The following is a 19,993-nucleotide window of genomic DNA, read 5'->3' on the forward strand; positions in this document are numbered from 1 at the left end:
TCCAAAACTACTTCCTGATTGAAACTGTTCAATGTAACAATTAACCCACGTGTCTCACTACATCTGTTCGACTCATGCAAATACAGTGACAATTTGCACTTTCCAAATAACTGCAGGTGGGCCGTCTAATCTCTCTCTCACACACACACACACACACACACACACACACACACGAGGACACAAACGAACGCGCGCACGCGCGCTTCAAGTTTCTTGTTTCGTTTCCAGCAGCAGCCGTGCAGAAAATAGAGGGGACGAGGAGATACAGCAGAGGAAGTGAAAATGAAATCCAACTCAAAGATCGTCTATGCTTGCAAAGAGAACGATCCAAAAAGTGGGCGGTTCCCTCCCCCGAACCCCCGCCCAAAATGTGCTCCTCTGCTCTTGAACTTTGACTACATTATCAATATTAAATCACACTTCTAACTGTTTGACCCAACCGAAGATGTTTTGTTGGAATAATGGTGTAGAAGTAGAATACCATAAACTATGGTGCTCCATAGTGAATAGTGGGGTGCGTGGGGGAAATACAAAAACATACTAAATGGTATGACAGCAGCCAATTATGTCATATTTACATCTAAAAATAAACAACCTAAGGACATTCAACGAGCTATATCAGAAACAAAAAATAATCAGAAATTACTTAAAATAGAAACACCTCATTGCCATACAAGACAATATTAATGTGGCAATGTGACTCCAATATTTATAACACAATACAGCGTGCAATACAAAATAATTTTGTCTACATATAATATTTGTAGTTAGATTTTAGTTATTGTGGATTTTTCACCTTTTTTACTTAGTTAATATTCTTTACTGTTTATTACTTATTTATAAGACTTTAAAACAATCTCATTTACTATATGCTGTGAATGTCCCTGCTGCAGGACTAATATAGGATTATCTTATCTTATCTTAAATGTAGTATTTATATAGGACACAGGTACACAGGGTAATACCATTTCAAATTGTGCATACATATAGGGTCATCTGTCCAGGGAACACCAATGAAGCCTTCTGTCTAACATTACTTTTAGTACTACTCTATTAGTTTTTTTTTATTCATGAATGTGCTCAATAAATGAAGCAGGAGAGGCGGTGCGCGTCGGTTGCAGCAAGAAATAGAATCAGAGTGAGCCCTCTTCGTCCGGGCGCGCACGCAGCCAAGTGACTTCCGCGACGCTGCTCGGATCGACCCAAAGCGAGAGCACGAGAGCAGGAGGGGGATTTCCAGCTCGAGCCCCCACTTCCCGAAGCAGCCGTTGTTTTGCTTTCGGTCTGGACACAGAAACAGAAATAAACGACGGCCGCCCTTTCCCTTTTTTCCACCACTCGAAATCACAAACAACTTTAACTCGTCGGACTCCCGCGGCGCGTGTGATTGTGACAGCGGGACCGTGAGGCTACAGGCCGTGCACACTGAACAGGTACAACCTTTTTTCATTTCCGCATATTCACGCCGTTGACTCGCGCTGGCACAAGACGTCCCCACGGGACGACGTGACGGCTCGCTCGACGTGTAAGTGAAAGTGGGACTGTGGTGTTCTCTCCGCGCGTGTTGACTCGTTTGTTTTCACTTTTGCCTCCTGCTTGTTTTTTGGGTCTCCCTCACTACCGGACAGCCAGACGGTTAACTACCTCCGGGACGTGACCCCAGGCGGACTACAATACTAAACACCGTTCACAACATTTCCCAGAAGTCACTGCTAATGTTGCTGGGACGTTTTGTTCATATTCGAAAACATGTCGTATTAAAGGGACTGTTTTTTAAAATGTTTAAAATGTTCCTAAAAGTTTAGTAGTTGTAGCTGTAACGCGAGGAGCTAGTGGAACGGCTCGTGAACGTTACTCATGCGGTGTTCAGGGGTCCGTGCAGGTGTCGGTAGATCCTGCTGTCAGAAACCCGCACCTGAACGTCGTGTTTAAGTTCGCTCCTCACGTGCGACGATCCCACCTGTTGAAACTAACACGTGACTCACTGCAATCAGAACATAAACACCTCGCCACACACCATTAGCTGTGTTGCTCTGACACCGAGTTCATGACTTATTCTCGGGATTTTCTTACCTTTTTTAAAATTAGTTGTTTTGCATTGTTTCTGTTTTCACTTGTCAAGCTGGAAAAACTTTCCATTCAACAATTTAAACTATTACAACGCACACACTATTTATATCCCCACTTTTTTCCAAACTCCCGTCTAGCCATGATGACACAGAGCTGGTTATGGGGTCCAGCCCGTACTGTAAGCTGGCTGCAGCAGGATGCTTCGACAGGGCAGCGGCTCGTGAAAATATGTTGCACTTGATGCTGTGCCATGTCACCCTGTTTGACCTGTTGGGGAGCTCGTTCTGGCGTCAGGAGGCAGTGCGTTGGCTCGAACCACCGTGCACGGGGAGTGTCGGCCTCACTGGGCTGCCTGGACTTTGATCACACTGCAGAGATCATAACCTTGCTCTTAAATCAAGTGTGGCGAAGGGGGGGGGTGAGGAGGAGGGAGGGGAGCCCACTGTTTGAGATAAAAACCTGCTGCATTCGTTATCTTCCCTCTTTTTTTCTTTCTTTCTGTCGTCCACCCGCTTGCCCCGCCTTCTAAAATATGTAATTCAAGATGTATCGCAGTCGGACAAAGACAGTCATTTCGTGGACGACGCAGCTGCAGGTGCAGTCAAGATAGTGAGTTCACTTTCATGGGCCTGGCAGGGGTGTCATCTTTACAGCCACAGATCAAATGGATGGACGTCTCCCTCCTTTTGTTTAGCTCTTAAAGGGTGGTTGTTTGTATGAAAACCAACCTGAAAGGTGCAGTGTGTAGGATTAGGCGGCATCTAGTGAGAGGTTGCAGATTGCAACCAACTGAAACTTCTCCCAAACATGGAGGGCCCCCATCGAGAGCCAGTGTTTGGTTTGTCCTCTCCGGGCTACCGTTGGAGCGTGGCGTCCGGCTCCGTGCAGGGAAGACTCACTCTGCATGTAGATGGAAACGCCTCATCTTAAGCTAATGAAGGCACAAGCGGTGTTATTTTTAGGTCCGCATACGCTAAAGAAATATACTTTCAAATATTCTGTACCGTTTTCGGCCAATAGATCCCTGTGACGGCCAGGCACTGTTCCTTTAAGTGGCTGCTTCCTCTCACTTTGGTTGACACAGTAGCCGTTATGTTTCAATATTTGTTTTCTTGTCTGTTGTAATTACTACCCTGTTTTATTTTTTCCCTCGATGTAAACGTAATTCTCATAATGTACTATAATATAGAAACTTTAAGAGAATACTTGTTTTACATTTAATTCCAATGTGATCTGTCATCAAACATACACATGTTATCTATAATAGATATCCATGTGTGTGTGTGTGTGTGTGTGTGTGTGTGTGTGCTCGCAGGACACAATGCCAGTAGAGAGAATGAGGATGCGACCTTGGCTGGAGGAACAGATCGACTCCTGTCAGATACCAGGACTCAAATGGGTTAACAAAGTAAGTGTACACACACACACACACACACACACACACAGGCTGATATTATTTTTCAAGAGCTGACCAAATCTAAATGTCTCTAGGAAAAGCGAATCTTCCAGATCCCGTGGATGCATGCTGCGCGTCATGGCTGGGACCTGGCGAAAGATGCTCCGCTCTTCATGAGATGGGCCATACATACTGGTAATAAGTATAACCATATACACTCAGTGGTTCTCCTTTTTCAGTGGTTTCGCATCTTCATGCCGAACCACACACACCGCACCGGTTCTCTGTGTAGAAATCAAAGAATCTTGCGATTTTAGGAAGAAAAACCAAATGATCCAAGTTGTAGGAGTTTCCCATTCAGTTAGGCCAGAGGAAGCTTCTAGAAAGGTTCTTTAAAAAGTCAGAAATAGTCAGTGGGAAATATTATTTATTTATTTATTTATATATCCTTTAGGGAAGCAGCTCAGATGAGTGTTCAGACCTAGCTTGTTGGTGATGTAAATACTCACTAGCAATACTAGTTTTAAGTGTTTATTACATTTAATAACTCCTATTTTTCTTTTATAAGGTATGTTTTTAAAAATATTTATATTTTTTTAATTGTTTGAGGGGAAAAAAGTGGTAATTATCCCAGCTGTTGTCAAAGTAAATAATAATGACAACCAAGTCGCAGTCTTGTGTCATGGTTTGTCTGTAACAGTGTTTGTGAAGGAAAAAAAATAGATTTTTTTGTCGTAATAAATGTAACATTGCAAATGTTGAACTCACCCGATCTTCTGTGATTCGCTTGTTTCCATGCGTATGCAGGTAAATTCCAGCTAGGCATAGATCGTCCGGATCCGAAAACGTGGAAGGCCAACTTCCGCTGTGCCATGAACAGCCTGCCGGACATCGAGGAGGTGAAGGACAAGAGCATCAAAAAGGGAACGAATGCCTTCAGAGTCTATAAGATGCTCTCCTCCTCGGAGAGGAGCATGAAGAAAGGTGAGTGCTGCTGCGGTTAAGAAAGCACTCACTTTCCCAGATTTGATCTCTCCAGATATGTTGTGTGAGAGGTGTGTTTCTGTCCGTCTGTTCGTTTAGGAAAGAAGAAAACGGACAAGGAGGGGAGGCCCAAGGGAAATAAAGAGGTAGACATCCAGTAGCTCAATAACACAAAATTCCTCAACGGGACGTTCACACGCGACGTACCCTTCTTTAGCAATGTTTTATTTGCGGTAGCACTGCTGAAGAAACGGCTTCAGTAGTATAATTAGTACATAATACAGTATAATTAGCACAGCGGGTCGTAATAATGCGTTTCTGATTTCTCACCCAGGCCTAGTTTTGTGACACGTTGGGCATCACAGAAATATTTCATTTGATTGAGAAACGTTGCGCTGTCTTTTCTTAAAGCCAAAGCAGAGCAAAGTTATTTCTGATATGAAGGACCTACTCTGGCTTGGGTTCCCACATGACAGACATTTGCCAGAAGAGGCAGTAAACGGGCCTTCTGCCTCCTCCATCTGGTTCTGTCTCTCCAAGCGACGCACGAGTAAAACCAGTCGCTGGAACTTCCATTAATGAAATGATGGAATTGGCTGCTTTAAGTGTACTGAATATTAACCTTTCTCTCGCCCATCTTCAATTCCCCATTAGACTAGAAAGCCCAACAGAATCACAGATTATTCTTAAAAACGGATTGAATTCAAACATGAAGACATCGGCTTATTAAAATATGTGTTGAGGAGTGAACCGAGTGCTTGTTAAACGCTTGGCTGGCAAGTTTAGTCCAGTTTGGGCAGGATAATTTACTTGTTTACATGCCTAACATGCTCCAGATATGGGGTGTCCTGGTCTGGTCTTAGCTGGAATAAGCTGTTCATGAGCCTCACTTAGAAGTATTTTTGTATAGCTAAATACCTGATCATACAGCTGACTAATGCCCGTGCACTGGCTCACTGCATCCCTGCTCTTTAATTGGGTTCTCATTAGCACAGTTGAAATGTAATGACGTGATTCTATCAGGGACGCTGTGTTTTAATTGGCATGTACTGCTTGTACAGATGTGTTCATCACAGCACACATCTGCTCCTGGAACATTAATATCATTAACATGATTATCAATCTCTCTTTCTGTCTCTTTCTCCACGTTGTGCCCTGTTCACTCTTTACAGCAGGCAGCGTCTCCATCGCCAGACAGGACTCTTCCCGACACTCGTGTTGGACCCATCGACTATACCATGCAGGACATCGTCAAAATGGAAGTGATCAAAGAGGAGCCACGAGAGTTTACCATGACGGACAGCGCCTCAGGTTCTCCTCCAGCTTTCTTCTTCATGAATGTCTTTCTGGGTTTTCAATCGTACTGCACTTTGAGGCCTATTTCATATTTCTATAGCTATTGAATAACTCCACACTGTTGTGTGTGTGTGTGTGTGTGTGTGTGTGTATAGCTGATGGAGACGCATCATAGCATCATTCTATCTTATCAGTGGGTGGATGTGTAACTAGATCTTTCCACACACTTAAGATGTATTGATCAATGATTAATTTCCAGCACCACAGTGAATTTATGTATACGGCCCATCATAACAGCTCCGGTATGCCCATTTGTAGCCATTCACAGCTCAGTAGAAGACCACATGATCACCAGCGAGCAGCTGCCATTTGTCTGTCAGACGATCGAAGTGACCACTGAGAACGAAGAGCAGACTGTGAGCTCCTCCCACTCGTACCCACTCCAGATCTCTCCCGTGTCTTCATGCGGCGGTGAGACAACACACGCATAAACATCACACATCATGGTTCACCGTGTGTGTGTGTGTGTGTGTGTGTGTGTGTGTGTGTGTGTAAACAACAACATCTGAACCACAATCTGGTGGTGACATGAACTGTTGATATCTGACATTCATCGCCGATTACAACATCCACATAAAGTGTCCGCGTCCTCTGGCAAATCAGCTGAATGTTGAAAATAACCAACAATCATGAATGAAACACTGATTTAGTAAGACTTGTAGTTTGTAGTCATAGGAGTGCCAGACCAATAAAATAAGTTCTGTAAATAAATGTGGAACTACAAAGAGGAATAAATAATACATAAAAAAACAGGGGAATTATATAGACAAATAACCAAATGTAAATGAATACATTTCATTTACATGCACATTTCCATTCATTTGTTCATATATATATATATATATATATATATATATATATATATATATATATATATATATATATATATATATATGTATGTATGTATGTATGTATGTATGTGTGTGTGTGTGTGTGTGTATGTCAATCGACTGGCTTTGGGCGGGTCTTCCTGCCCAGGCTGAGGAGTCAGTTCCTGCACATGTACATCCTGCTTTGGCTGGAGCACAGACAACAGGAAGAAAATGCAACTTGGCCGCAGTTTAAATATTTATATTACGCTAATGATAATATAGTTAACTGTAAGTACCACATAGAAAGGACTGCTTTCTCTGGTAAAGAGATCCATAACTATACATGCTCTCTGAATAACATTTCCACCCTGAGTTCTGTTGATCTCACATCACAATGTGTATCATCTTTACTCTTCCCCAACCAGTCATTCAGGCCCGAGTGGGTTCTATCACTCCGCCACTGCAATCATTCCATCTGTCGTTCCTTGACTTTGTCTCTCAGTTCTTTTTCTTTCTCCATCGCTACCACGGCTTGAAGACTCAGGCTTCAATTTACAATTACCCATGTTTCCCTTCTTTTCTTTTGCTTTGAATGTATTTCTTCTTTACTCACTTATCTACGTATTTTTCTTCCTCCCTGATGGATATGATAAAATATGACTTGTTGCAAAGTTGTCCTGAATACTAATGTATTAACTGCTGATCTGTGCCTTTTTAATATATGTATATATTCTTTATTTCTACAGGGAGTGACACAGACAGTGACACAGAAGACACCAAAGACGTGAGTCTCCCTTTATACACACTTATACATGGAGGACCGTGATGAATGGATTATTAACTGCTCTGTTCTTCGGATAAACAGGTTCTTACCTGCTCCAACCTTACTGACTAAACAGGGTGTGGGTGTAGGGTGTAGGGTGTGTGTGTGTGTGTGTGTGTGTAATATTGTGAGAGACTTGAGAAAAGGGAGGGCCTTGTCAGGAATTCTGGCTGTCAAACATTAACAGTTTGATCTGAGGTTGTCCAAGACAAACACACAAACAGACACACTACAACAGATAAGAACCCTGTACTTGTACCACTGATAATGGGTAATGTAGCAACATTTACTTCAAATCCGATCTCTCTCGATATATATATATATATATATATATATATATATATATATATATATATATATATATATATATATATATTCAATTCAGTTTATTTTGTATAGCCCAATATCACAAATTTGCCTCAGAGGGCTTTACAATCGGTACACATACGACATCCCTGACCTTTGACCTCACATCGAATCAGGAAAAACTCCCCAAAAATAACCTTTCACAGGGAAAAAATGGAAGAAACCTTCAGGAGATCAACAGAGGAGGATCCCTCTCCCCGGATGGACAGATGCTATATATATATATATATATATATATATATATATATATATATATATATATATATATATATATATATATATATATATATATATACATACATACATACATACATACATACAGTATATATATTTCAAATGCTCATTTACAATCCTATTGAAGCAGGAGTGTCGCCCCTGTTGAAGACGATTAAAATCCTCTTTAGGGCTTAATTAATTAATATATATATATATATATATATATATATATATATAGTAATATTTCCTGGATCACAGAGGTGCTGACTCAGCACTACTGTATGTTCATTTGCTGTTTTACCACAACATGTGTGAGATGTAGCCTTTGGAGATCCTGCCTGTGTTTTTGCTTACGCAACTCTTCTACTTCTCCTTTTTTTTTTTTTATTGTTTTGACTGACAGGTCAGTGTCTGGGGGCGGGACTACAACACATCAGTCCTCAGGCTTCCCACGTGTCCTCTACCCGGCATGGCCAGCTTCGTCAGTGCGAGCAAGCCCAACTTCAGGGTGACCAGCACGCGAGACCCGGCCCCTCTCATCAGCTACCACACCGACGGCTGGCTGCCGGACTACGGACAGAACTCTCTAGCGTCGGCTGCGGCCAGCCACACCCACGAGATGCGAGCAAGTGTCATCATGAAAACCTCAGACGTGACTCCCTCCTGACCTCTGACCCCCGGACGAGGGAGTGTCAGCGCTGCTTCCAGGGCATAGGAACGACAGAACATGAGATACTGATATCAGAGATACGGATGTTTTCTCCACGGGGAGGCCGCGTGGAGCCTGAACCGGGCGAGCTTCAGAAACCGTTGATATATTTGTAGCATCTGTCTAAGCGACGGATTCGCTCAGTTTTCTGACGGGTGACGCCTTGACGTTTATTGTTCTGCACCCGTTTGGCTGCGAAGGGTGTGCATGATGTAAACGTGTGCGAGGGTAGGATCATGTAAGGGTACATGTGGAATTCATGGTCGCACCCCGTTAGTCCCCGCCCACGTCCGTTTTGGACAAGATCTGGCCTTTTTAAAAACCATAACGGTCACATATCCTCTGCTGCTTTGTGCTGAAACACTTTGACATATATTATGCCCAATGAAAGAAATGTCCCACTTTTATGTAATGAAAGAAAAGTGGCTTTTAGTTATTATTTGAGTCAGTATTGCCTTCGTGGAGGTTTGAAACTACGTCCTCGTATCCATCTGCTGTTTTTAGTCGTGTACAGTCTCCAATCAAACTAATGGCTCCTCAAAGGAAGGTTTTTTTTAAATGTTATTTGTACATATCTCACCTCCTTAAAGGAACAGATCGGCTGCCATCTTAAGAGCGGCGTAAGCATGACACGTGGGACTAAAGAACAAAGCAGCTTCACCAGAGACGTCTACATAAAGACTCATCCTGGAGCCCTGATTGGCCCCCTGCAGTGGAGAGATGGCGTGCGTGTGCCCACGTGTGTGTGTGTGTGTGTGCCTGGGGAACCTCAGGACAATGTAACCCGCCAACAGACGGAGAGAATGACGGACGCACAGACTGAACAATGCACCCATGTGTTCTCCTTTATCCTCGGCCTCCCACCGTTAATAATGTATAGAGCTCATATGCATGTGTAGCTTCAGCACCTTACAGACAGCGTGTGTGTGTGTGTGTGTGTGTGTGAGAGAGGGAGAGAGACGTTCTTGTTGAAGACGTGTGCCTCTGACAGAGTGTCTGGATCTAAACTGCTCCAGACGTACTCGCAGGAGGCTTTCAGGGATTGAGTCTGTGGCTCTTGAGCGCTCGACGTGACAAACATCCGTGTGTGTGTGTGTGTGTGTGTGTGTGTGTGTGTGTGTGTGTGTGTGTGTGTGTGTGTGTGTGTGTGTGTGTGTGTGTGTGTGTGTGTGTGTGTGTGTGTGTGTGTGTGTGTGTGTGTGTGTGTGTGTGTGTGTGTGTGTGTGTGTGTGTGTGTGTGTGTGTGTGTGTCGGAGTGTTTGTGTGGGAGCTCACTGGGTCTGGAGGAAGGAGACTGAATCTCAGGGTTCCAGACGTCCACTTTTTAATTGGAGGTTATTATTAACTGGCACATTTAAAGGGAATGTCTCGCTGCGACAGCGTAGAAGAAGACAGTCTGGTTTTGAGAGGCCGTTTAGAGGACGGCGTCATCAGCAAAGACCCTGGTTCTGTTGTTCTTTTAAGTCACTTTGTGTTCTTCTTTTCACAGTCCGGTTTCTCGGCTCAGAACTTTCTGTTTTCCGGTTGACGTCTCAGTCCAAGTCTTGTTTCTTTCATCCTCTCGAGCCCCTCACCTTAACCATGACGTCTTAACCATGACGTCTTCAAAAGATAAACGACTTCTTTTGAGGCCTTAAATGCAAACGTGTGCACGGAACGATGAACTGTGGCCGCAAAATGGAAGTTTGCTGTGTGTTTGTACAGAGTATTATTAGAGCAAGCTGGATGGTTTTCAATATTGCTTAGCAACATATGAATTTATTCCAAAAAAAGATATATAAATAAAATGAAATGTAGTGTTAAGTTATGACTTCCGAGTGTATCAGAAACGCTACTTGTGTTAGCAGCTAGCAGGCTAAAGCACAGTCCTCGCTTCCCGCTTTTTTTTTGTTTTCTCGCAGAGCTCCAAACAGGAAGTTCCTGCAGGAGAACCAATAGGACGAATCGGAATCTGCCACGGTTTTCGAACCCAACCACTAGAGACGTACACTGGACGCACATTACTGTTTCAGGAACACGTTGAATCTTACTTGTTAGTAGACGCTTCCCTCCGTGTGCCTTTTGATTGTTTTAGTCCATGTGGTTCCACTCCTTGAGCGTTTTGTCAACACCTGCCTTTTGTTTGTTTGTTTACACCCATACGTTTGAGTCTTGGCCAGTGTTGTCATAGTGATCAGGCATCCTCCCTGAAGTTAGATATTTGCACAACTTGTAGTTGTGCCGATCAACTCGTGTGCTGTTGATTGCTTGAGGACCAAGCGCTCCGCGCGTTGCTCTGCACACACAGCAGCGCCCCCATCAGGCTTTTTAACCACAGCGACCCTTTTTAATGCAGACGCACGGGGCCTCAGAAAGCTAGACGGCTTCAACGCAAGGAATCACTCAAGTGCACTTACAAGTAGAGTCCGTGAATGGGACGTCGTTGCAGCCAAAGACTGGATGTCGACAAGATGTATATTAATGTTTTCGAGGGGGGTGGGGGGGGGGCGACTGATCATGTAGCTCCAGCCTTTTGCTTTCTGCAAATCAGTGCCCAGTGGAAGCCGAGGTGTCTCCAAGGAAAACGTCAAAGAAGAGAAGCCACGACTCCACTGTGTGTCTGTCTGTACGCAGTGAAAACTACTTGTGAATCAACATGTAAATCTGAATAAAGACTTTTTTATATTTATTCTGAGGGGTCTGGGCTTTGTGGCGTTTTATGCTGCACCAAGATCAGAGTCCACCTTTTATGGCTCACTCGTACGTTCGTTGAGGAAACGAAAAGGTTAAAAGTGTATTTTACTGGAATAAAAACAAAATGGGGTTAGAGCTCGGTTCTATCAAGGAAAAAGTCTTGTTGCTGAGGTGTGCGAGTTGCTACGTGTAAGGGGGAAACAGTCATTTTGTGTGTGGTTCAGCTTCTTTTCAGAGCAGACGTCTCCTCGTCACACACACACACACACACACTCCGCTCACTCCGGTTTAACCGAACCACTCGACTGCTGTTTCAGTTGCTGTTTCTCGCTCCACTTCCTGTTTGCCTCCGAGGACCTCTGGTTGCCTTGACAACTGGCGACCTCCTGCCGTTAGTCATGGTGAACAGTGTGTTTGTGGGGCTTGTGTCTGCTGCTCGGCTCCTTTGTGTCCACAGGCCTCCTGTGTTCACATCTGCACCACAAACATTCAGACTCTTCCTTCTGCTCCCTCTGACTCCAGCTCTTCTAAACTTGGTGCTACTTTAAGAACAGGGGATGACCTTGTGTGTTTCTCGTGTCGTTATGCAACTCTGCGTTGCACAATAACAATAAATCAACATTGAACCTTGAATTATTAGCGAACTCGGCTAAACCAATCCATCGCTCTCATGTTCAACACCTTAACAAAAACACGATTAAAGGACAAACCACAGATATTATTTGGTCATAATCAGGTAAACTGTTCTGCAAACAGCAGGTCGTCAGCTCTGCAGTGGTGTCTCACTCCTGCCATCTAGTGTCCAAAAGGTAAACTGCAGCTTTATTTCTCATAAGTGTAGGACAGAAGGGCTGTACTCACCTTTAGTGTTACGCTTAATATTAAAACAATTGTCTGGGGGGTATTTTAACAAATGTTGTGCCAAAAGAGGAATTGTGCCTCTTTTAAATATAAAGTAGAATGCAAATAAGTGTATAAAGTTATATGGATGGATAGAGTAAACTTTATTGCATAGGTCACTAACTGGCGGACCGCGGTCCGGGTCCGGGCACAGAAGCCGTCCGGACCCGGACCCGGACCCGGACCGCCAGCCAAAACAGAAGGTTATGATTTAAAACCTGACAGGGCGCTTTTATTTGTAACCGGCGGCCCGGCGCAGCTTCTGCTGTCTTTACGGTAGTGGTTTAGTGGATGAGGAAACGCACAGACCAATTGCATGCGAGTTAAGCCCTCCCACGTGACACAACTGAGCCAATCAAATCTATGCATTCTCGGTGGTAAACATTACGTCTCTCGACAGACGGCGCAGACAGATGAGAGAGTTAGAGGCAGGTTACACATGAAAAGACGGTAGAAAGAAAAAGAAAGATAGCGATACATGTAGAAAACAAAGGGAGAGAAACAGACGACTGCGCCGGAGAAAGATGAGAAAAAGTCGAGTGAGACAGCGAAAGGGAGCGAAACATAAAAAAGAAAAGTGGACAGCGAAAATAGAGCATTTAATCCGGAATGGACAGACTCATTTCTATTCATACCTCCCACAGGGACCACAACACCAGTGTGTCTTATATGTTCAGAAACCGTGGCACTAAGTGCGAAACGCCATTATGAGACAAAACATAAACGTTTTAAACAAACATACCCACTCAAATCTGAAGTGAGATCACAGATAATAATAAGTGGTCTCACAGCCCAATATGACCAGTCCACCAGGATCCTGAGCCACACATTCACGGCCCAACAACGTGCTCATGAGTGTTCCCTCAGAGTTGCTTGGATTTTGGGTCGACACAAAAAGCCATTTACTGATGGAGGGCTTGTCAAAGAATGCATGAGTGTCGTCGCTGAAACACTACTTGATGGAAACACCCAAACAAGAGCTTTGTGATAAGATAATACCCATGTCAGCATCATCTGCCACAAAGAGAAGTGAGATATTAACTCAGGACGTGCTAACCCAGCTAAATGAAGCCATGCAAAGGGAACCATGTGTAGGCTTAGCTGTGGATGAGTCCACTGACATCTGTGGCAATGCTCAGCTGTTAGTGTACCAGATTAGAAAGCATTCTGTGAAGACCTGTTATTGTCACTCCCCTTCAGACCAGTACAAGAGGAGAAGATATCTGCCTGGCCATTAAGGGGATGTTAACGAAGAGAGGAAGAGAGCCAACACAAGTGGTTTCAATAGCCACAGATGGAGCCCGTGCTATGAAAGGGAGAGAGAAAGGAGCTGTAGCAAGACTGAAAGAGGACAATCCAGAGCTCATAGCTTATCATTGCATCATTCATCAATCTGTCCTCTGTGCCTCCCTGTCAGATGAGCATGCTGAGGTGATGAATACAATGGTGAAAATGATAAATCTTCACAGGGCATCCTCTTCCACCCAGCATCGCATGCTGAGGGAATTCCTCAGAGAAGTTGATGCCAATGCTGATGATCTTTTGCTGCACAATAATGTGAGATGGCTCAGCAAAGGGAGGGTCTTATCAAAAATAAATATCGTTCGAGGCTCACCAATGAGCACCTCCACATGTGCATGAGAATGGCCCTGACTCTATTCAAGCCCAGGTTTAAAATCCTGTCAGGACAAGCTAGAGCTCACTTCTCCCACTGAGCAAACAAGTGGGGGAATGGGATATAAGAGTGATGCTCTAAAACTGTTAAATTGTTAAGATGTGTTGACATTTATTATCTGTAAAATTGGTTCAGACTGTGAAACAGAAACAAGTTTTAAGCTTTTCCTCCCTTTATTTTATTTTTCTGAAGTTAACCACTTTATTTGAACATGCACAATTTTCACTTTGTATTTATTTTATTTTAAAATGCAGCACTACTTTTATTTAGTTCACGAGAGAACATTATACATATGTCCAGTTCTATGTTACGTGATAATAAATATTGTTAAAAAGTGTTTGATCGTACTGCAAACTCATTTGACAGGTATTGATTACATGCAGATGTTGATACAACTACAAGACTATACTTAAATATATATCACACTAAATAGTTAGACATTATGATCTTTTGGACCTTTGCTTCAAGAAAACTTCTCTAACTGGACCTCTTTAAATTTTAGTTGAATACTCCTGCTTTATTGTCTCAGAGGGGACATTTTGCCTTCCATAAAAATGTTAAAACGTCACAAAGACCACATGTTGACTTCTGGGCCGTTTGAGGCTTTTCCATTCTTTTACAGTGCTGCAGAAGTCCCCCGTCCGGGCTCTGTGATTGGTCAGCCTGTTTCCCGACATGTTCCCTCTGCCAGTAGTGATGTGGCTCAGTCTGTCACGTTCTCCTCTTCAGTGGATTCGTTGGAGCACATTTGGTTATTGATGACAGTGTGGCATTTGAGAGATGAACTCTGGCACACATTGTTAATAGCAGGTATTAAAAAGCAAATTCTTGGATGTAGCAATGAACATATATGAAATCGTGTGTTTTTGTCAATAATGTACGATTTTGTAAGATTAGTTAAAATGTTGAAAGTGTGGTTTTAGTGGAAGGCCAACCGAGTAACCTAGAAATGAAAATGCACGAGCATGACATACAAAAAAATGGGGTTCTGCTCACATTTATCATTATAATATCATTCGAGAATAACAAACCAACATGTACAGATTTAAAATGTGTTACGCGCTGATAGCTCGTAACGACATCGCTCCACATTTGGGACGGCGGGCGTCGGTCGTGCGGTTAAAGTGGCGATGCCTTCGGGAGGAAGCTGGAGGACACCTCCTTCCTGTTGCCGTTTGCTCGTAAACTGCAGAAGGTAGTATTTCTAAAACGATAGTAACTGGTCACTATGAAGCGGTATAAACTAAACCTCTGGTCAAAACAACCTCTGTTCGATAAAAACGAAACAACTAAACTCACAACTATTTACTTTATCTATGGCTGTGTGGGATATACGTTGCAGAGTGAGCCCAAAAGTACTGGACATTTCTCCGCAGCTTCATTTGCCCCCCAGACTTTTTATTTATTATTAAGAACACAAGATGAAGACGGAGGAGCTAAATAAAGCCTTGAGGGGGGTTTGAACCTGGGGCCTGCAGGGAATGCAGGCTTTCAGAGGGCTTTCTCATTGGAGTAAAACATGGTTATGGTGGAGGGTGTGAGTTTCTCTTAACAGCGGCTATGAGCTTCCTGTCTCTGTGTGGCTGTGTGTGTGTGTGTGTGTGGACCGTCCAGGTAGTGTTTCTGTTTTGTGTTGATGTGATGATTGTCATGTAGGCTATGTGTAATGTCTCTAATGAGTTGTTGTGTTACTCACTGTAGTGATTGCGTGAGTGGTGCATAATATGTGTTGTTATTTAACTGTCTATTAGCTTCTAATATGTAGTTATGTCTGTCCTGAAGAACTATTCATTGTGTTGGCGTGTGGTTCCCAGTAGGACGGTCCAGTGAATGGGACAGGCTCTCGCCTCGGGGCTCCCCAGAAGTGGTCCGGCAGCTTCAGCCTCCCGTGAGAGGTGTGGAGATCCCCCCTGAGCTCCGATCGGGTGGGGGGCTTGGCTGTGGGGATGAAGGTGAGACCTTTTTCCAGTATCTCCAGCTGTGTAGGCGTGAGGGAGAGAACGGAGCAGAGGTTGGTTATGTTGGATGTGGGGGGAGATGTGTGCTCACATTCCTCCCCCGTTATAAGTTTAACTGTTGCTGCCAGTACCAGTGTATGTTGTCCCTAGTGTTGACCTGAAAAAGAAGGGGGTTGACTTCGGGTAAAAGGTGATATTTGGTGGAAATAGTGGTGTTGAGCTGATTGAGGTGTGCTTGTTTTCTGGGTACTAAAGTGGGGGGGAAATTAATAATGGGAATGTAGATGGTGGCGTTGGGGAAGATGCGCAGGGCTGTTTTCCAAAGGAGTGATAGCTATTTAAAGATGGTGGTTAGGGTTAGAGTAGGAGGAGATACAGTAGGAGAGGTGAAGATGCCATGACATGAAATGTAGTCTTTACACTTTTCTTTAGGAACACTAAGGCCTTCAGTGTGCCGCTGCTGAAAGTGAACAACGTTGTTATCTGAGCACGACGTGCCATGTGCTCAGATAACAGTGCCGTCTAATTTCGCAGATCTAATATGTCGGGATGAAGATAGGAGTTGACATTTAAAATTGTATCTGATGAAACCTGCATAATCTGATTGCATCGTGACACACACACAGTCCATGTTCACAGGAAACGCACAGTTTAATCTGGTTACGTGCATAGTCTTTTCAAAATAAATTTCCATGTTCACAGGAAACGCAGTTTAACCTGGTGACATGCATAGTTTTTTCAAAATAAATGTCCATGTTAATAGGAAAGGTACTTTTTCTGCACATTGCATGCATTGAGGTTTTTCAAAATAAACTTCTGTGTTCACAGAAAATGTACAGATGATGCTTGTTACATGGACAGTTTCTTTTCAATTTTAACTTTTAACCTATGCATACTTAATTTTTAAGTTTACTTATCCAACAAAACTACTTGGTTAGGCTTAGGAAAATATAGTAAAATAAGTTTGTTTCTCATGTTATCTAGTAGCCTATGTTTGGCATTGGTTAAGTCTGTAGGTTGCGTAACCAGACTAAGGTAAAGTCCTGTGTTAGTTTCACACATCCCAAAGAGCATGTGGTGTTGGGAGGGGAAAGGCCTGTTTAAAGCTGTGTGTCACTGATTGGTCAAGAACCGAGAGGACTACAGGACCGACGCCTTTATAATTTTGGCCACAAATACAAACACTATGGTTTCAGGGCCTGGGAGGGTTCCACTCTGTTTGCTGGTTTAAATCCAGTGTTGGTGTCTTGGTTCACTGGCCACCTCTTCAAATAGTACAGGCGAATGGGAGACATTAATGATATTGTCCTTTCAAAACTTAATCCTTCCTGAAGTACCATGTTCCCGCTGTACTGCTTGTGACCAGCAGGTGGGGCTGTAACACCATTTACCACCCAAGCCCCATCACCTCGTCTCCCCTTGTCCTCGACCACCAGAGACCTCTGGAAAACCCATCATCTACTGGCTGTACTGTCCTGGCAAAGGATGCAGTTCATGAAAACATAAACAGAATATAATATCTTCTTATCTGTCAGGTACGATAAGTACTTATATGTGAAACTGCTGTTTTTTTAAATCTATGATTTCGCCCCAAACTCCTCAATTTTGGGAAGAAATGCTCGGCAACGAATTCACGAATAGAGCATTTTTTTATATGCTAATGCATTAATTAGAGTCAGCTGCCCATCTCACGCATTAATGAAATATCACGATGGAAATTATGTTTGAAAAAGTCAAAAACATTATTTAGGCAGGAGTGCCGGAGCTCAGCAGGAATGCACTCGCCTGCAAAGAAGAAGAAAATCAGTGAATCAGAGATTCCACGTGTTGATTGGGAGGATCATTCATTTCTCATGAGAGGATCCAGTGGGTTGCACCGGGATGCAAAGATGGTCGGTTATTAGTCCTCGCAAGACAGCAAGACATGGGGAGACACACACACACCGGATTTGGGAGGTAACCAGGTATTTCCGAGTCATCAGCAGAGAGAAAGAGAGACAGATGGATGAGAGAAAAGCCAAGCACAAGAGGAGGAGGAGGAGGAGCGAGAGGAGAAAACTGACGGGGAGAATGACATTAATGATGTTTCGGTGTGAAGTGGCTGTGAATCTCGACACTCCTCTCTAACTTGTTACCATGGTTGCTGCTGCTGACATCTGGATTCAGCAGAGGATGGGGACTTCACTCTGCGTGTGTGTGTTGCATCATTTGACTCGTCAGTGAAGCGGTGTGTGTGTGTGTTAGCTTGAGATGTCTGCATGGAACTCCAGTTATATATATGAAGCCAGACAAATAAAGGTCGACGAAGGTTTGAACACACACACAAAGAGAGAGAGTGAGAGAGAGAGAGGCGGCAGAGGTACTGTAAATAGTAATTAGTAGGGCACTTAATTGATGGCCTTATTAAAGAAGAGATGGAGAGGAGAACAGAAAAGTCCAGTCATTTAAACACATTAGAATAAAGATACTCTCTCTCTCTCTCTCTCATCAGATCGTTTTGGTTTTATTTTATTGTATTAGTGGATAAGTGTTTCTTTCTTTCTTTTTCATGCTCAATAGCGTATTTCAAAGAAACGTCCGATCACATCTCTGGTGAACATGCGCTTCAAAGTGGTGTTTTTGTGTGATTCCTTGCAGAGAAACTCTACAATCAACTACTCGATCAGTTGACTAAGCTTCTCTCTTGGTCGAGGACAACCGCCAGCTCTTACCATCTTTGATGCACCATTGTATCTTCAGTTGGTGATCAACTGCTGCCTGCAATGTCTTTCTCTTCCTCCAGGGGCTCCGGTGAGCGCCTTCTACCTGCAACAAGTAGAGCGGACTGAACAGAGCGTGCTGAGGATTCTTTTCTCTTTGGTTCCGCACATGAAGGTGAGTTCCTCCATAGCATTGCAACACTCTCGTAAACACAATGCATACGCCTGTAGCCCTTTACCATCCAATTATTTGGTCCACATAAGCAGCTGCGACCTTTAATTCATTGCCAAAGTGTGTTCTAAGAAGGTCTTTGGCCTCAGAGTACCCTCTCTCTGGAGCCATATGCTGGCAGCTACGCACCAGTTCTCGAGGCTGCCCCCTAGTGAATTTCTCCAGGTAATATAAACAGTCTCCTCTGTTAGTTTTAGCTTCCACACAATGCTCAAAGGCTCTGATGAATGGTCTAAATATAAGAGGATCTCCATCAAAGGTAGGTATTTCTCTGTGTGGAAGAGACTGAGCGTTCTGTGTCTGGACGAGGAGGGCCATTAATTCAGTCTGTCTTTGTAGCTGTAACGCTCTCCAGGTATTTTAACATTGCCTTGAGATGGTATTGTTTGTTGATCACCAGATCACCATCTGATTGATGTGGTTTTATTTGGTCAGATGTTTGCCACTTGTAACTCATCTGATTACCTGCTTTTTTATGTTCATGTTTGTTTGCTTCCATTGATGTTGTCACTGTTGAATATTTCTGCTGAGATGATTCCTGTTGTGGTTTGTATTGTTCAGCAAGGAGGGTTAAGTGCTGTTCCTTTTTTGAAATAAGAGTCCATTCCATCCGAGTGTGCATTTGAAACATCGTCTTAGCTGTAGCTGCTGCTATTTCAGTGTCAACTTCTAGTTGCTCCTTTCCCTCCTTAGCTGCTCCATTTGTGCCTCCAAAGCATGTTTCCTCTGTAGCGCTGCAGCACGTGTCATGAGTGCAGCTCTTTCTGCCTCTGCTTGAAGCTGATGTCGTGGACCTGCTGCCTGTTGAGGCTTTACTTGAGCGACCTGAGCGGTCGCTGGAAGCAGTGGATTCAACATTTTAAATGCCGTCCTGAGGCTCTACATTAACCTCATCATTATGGCATACAGGTGCCGTGACGCTGTCTTTCCTACGCGAGTGAACCGCCGCGCCTCTGCCGCTCCACTGCAGCTCCACTGCAGCTCCACTGCCGCTCCACTGCAGCTCCACTGCAGCTCCAACCGCACCGTCCTCCCACGTCTGCGCCGCTCCACTGCTGCTCCAGCCGCACCGCTTCCCCGCACTGCTCCAACAGCTGATCGGTCCCTGCGCCAGCTGGTCACGG

General features: G+C 43.8%; 1 protein-coding gene across 3 annotated transcripts; it reads left to right on the forward strand.

Annotated features, from left to right (window-relative positions):
• The first annotated feature begins 1,155 nt into the window (after positions 1 to 1,155).
• Positions 1,156 to 11,406, forward strand: irf2 (interferon regulatory factor 2). Of its 3 annotated transcripts, none has more exons than XM_034543210.1 (9): positions 1,157 to 1,433; positions 3,386 to 3,478; positions 3,562 to 3,661; positions 4,274 to 4,450; positions 4,550 to 4,596; positions 5,623 to 5,761; positions 6,065 to 6,217; positions 7,365 to 7,402; positions 8,427 to 11,406. In XM_034543210.1, the coding sequence occupies exons 2-9, from the start codon at positions 3,392 to 3,394 to the stop codon at positions 8,688 to 8,690; spliced, it is 1,005 nt and encodes a 334-aa protein (XP_034399101.1). In that variant the 5' UTR covers positions 1,157 to 1,433; positions 3,386 to 3,391; the 3' UTR covers positions 8,691 to 11,406. The 3 variants fall into 3 exon arrangements, 2 of the variants coding, with proteins under 2 accessions (XP_034399101.1, XP_034399102.1); XM_034543211.1 differs by having other exon boundaries at positions 5,626 to 5,761; positions 8,427 to 9,873; XR_004610032.1 differs by lacking the exons at positions 4,550 to 4,596; positions 8,427 to 11,406 and having other exon boundaries at positions 1,156 to 1,433; positions 7,365 to 7,408.
• Positions 11,407 to 19,993: the final 8,587 nt, after the last annotated feature.

The sequence above is a fragment of the Cyclopterus lumpus genome, chromosome 10, assembly GCF_009769545.1.
Source record: "Cyclopterus lumpus isolate fCycLum1 chromosome 10, fCycLum1.pri, whole genome shotgun sequence".
NCBI lineage: Eukaryota > Metazoa > Chordata > Actinopteri > Perciformes > Cyclopteridae > Cyclopterus > Cyclopterus lumpus.

Excerpts from the sequence above, each read along its gene's own strand:
- irf2 (XM_034543210.1), top strand. The coding sequence starts at position 3,392 with ATGCCAGTAGAGAGAATGAGGATGCGACCTTGGCTGGAGGAACAGATC. Across the intron at positions 3,479-3,561 it reads GACTCAAATGGGTTAACAAA|GAAAAGCGAATCTTCCAGAT; the intron begins GTAAGTGTACAC and ends AAATGTCTCTAG. Across the intron at positions 4,451-4,549 it reads GGAGAGGAGCATGAAGAAAG|GAAAGAAGAAAACGGACAAG; the intron begins GTGAGTGCTGCT and ends CTGTTCGTTTAG.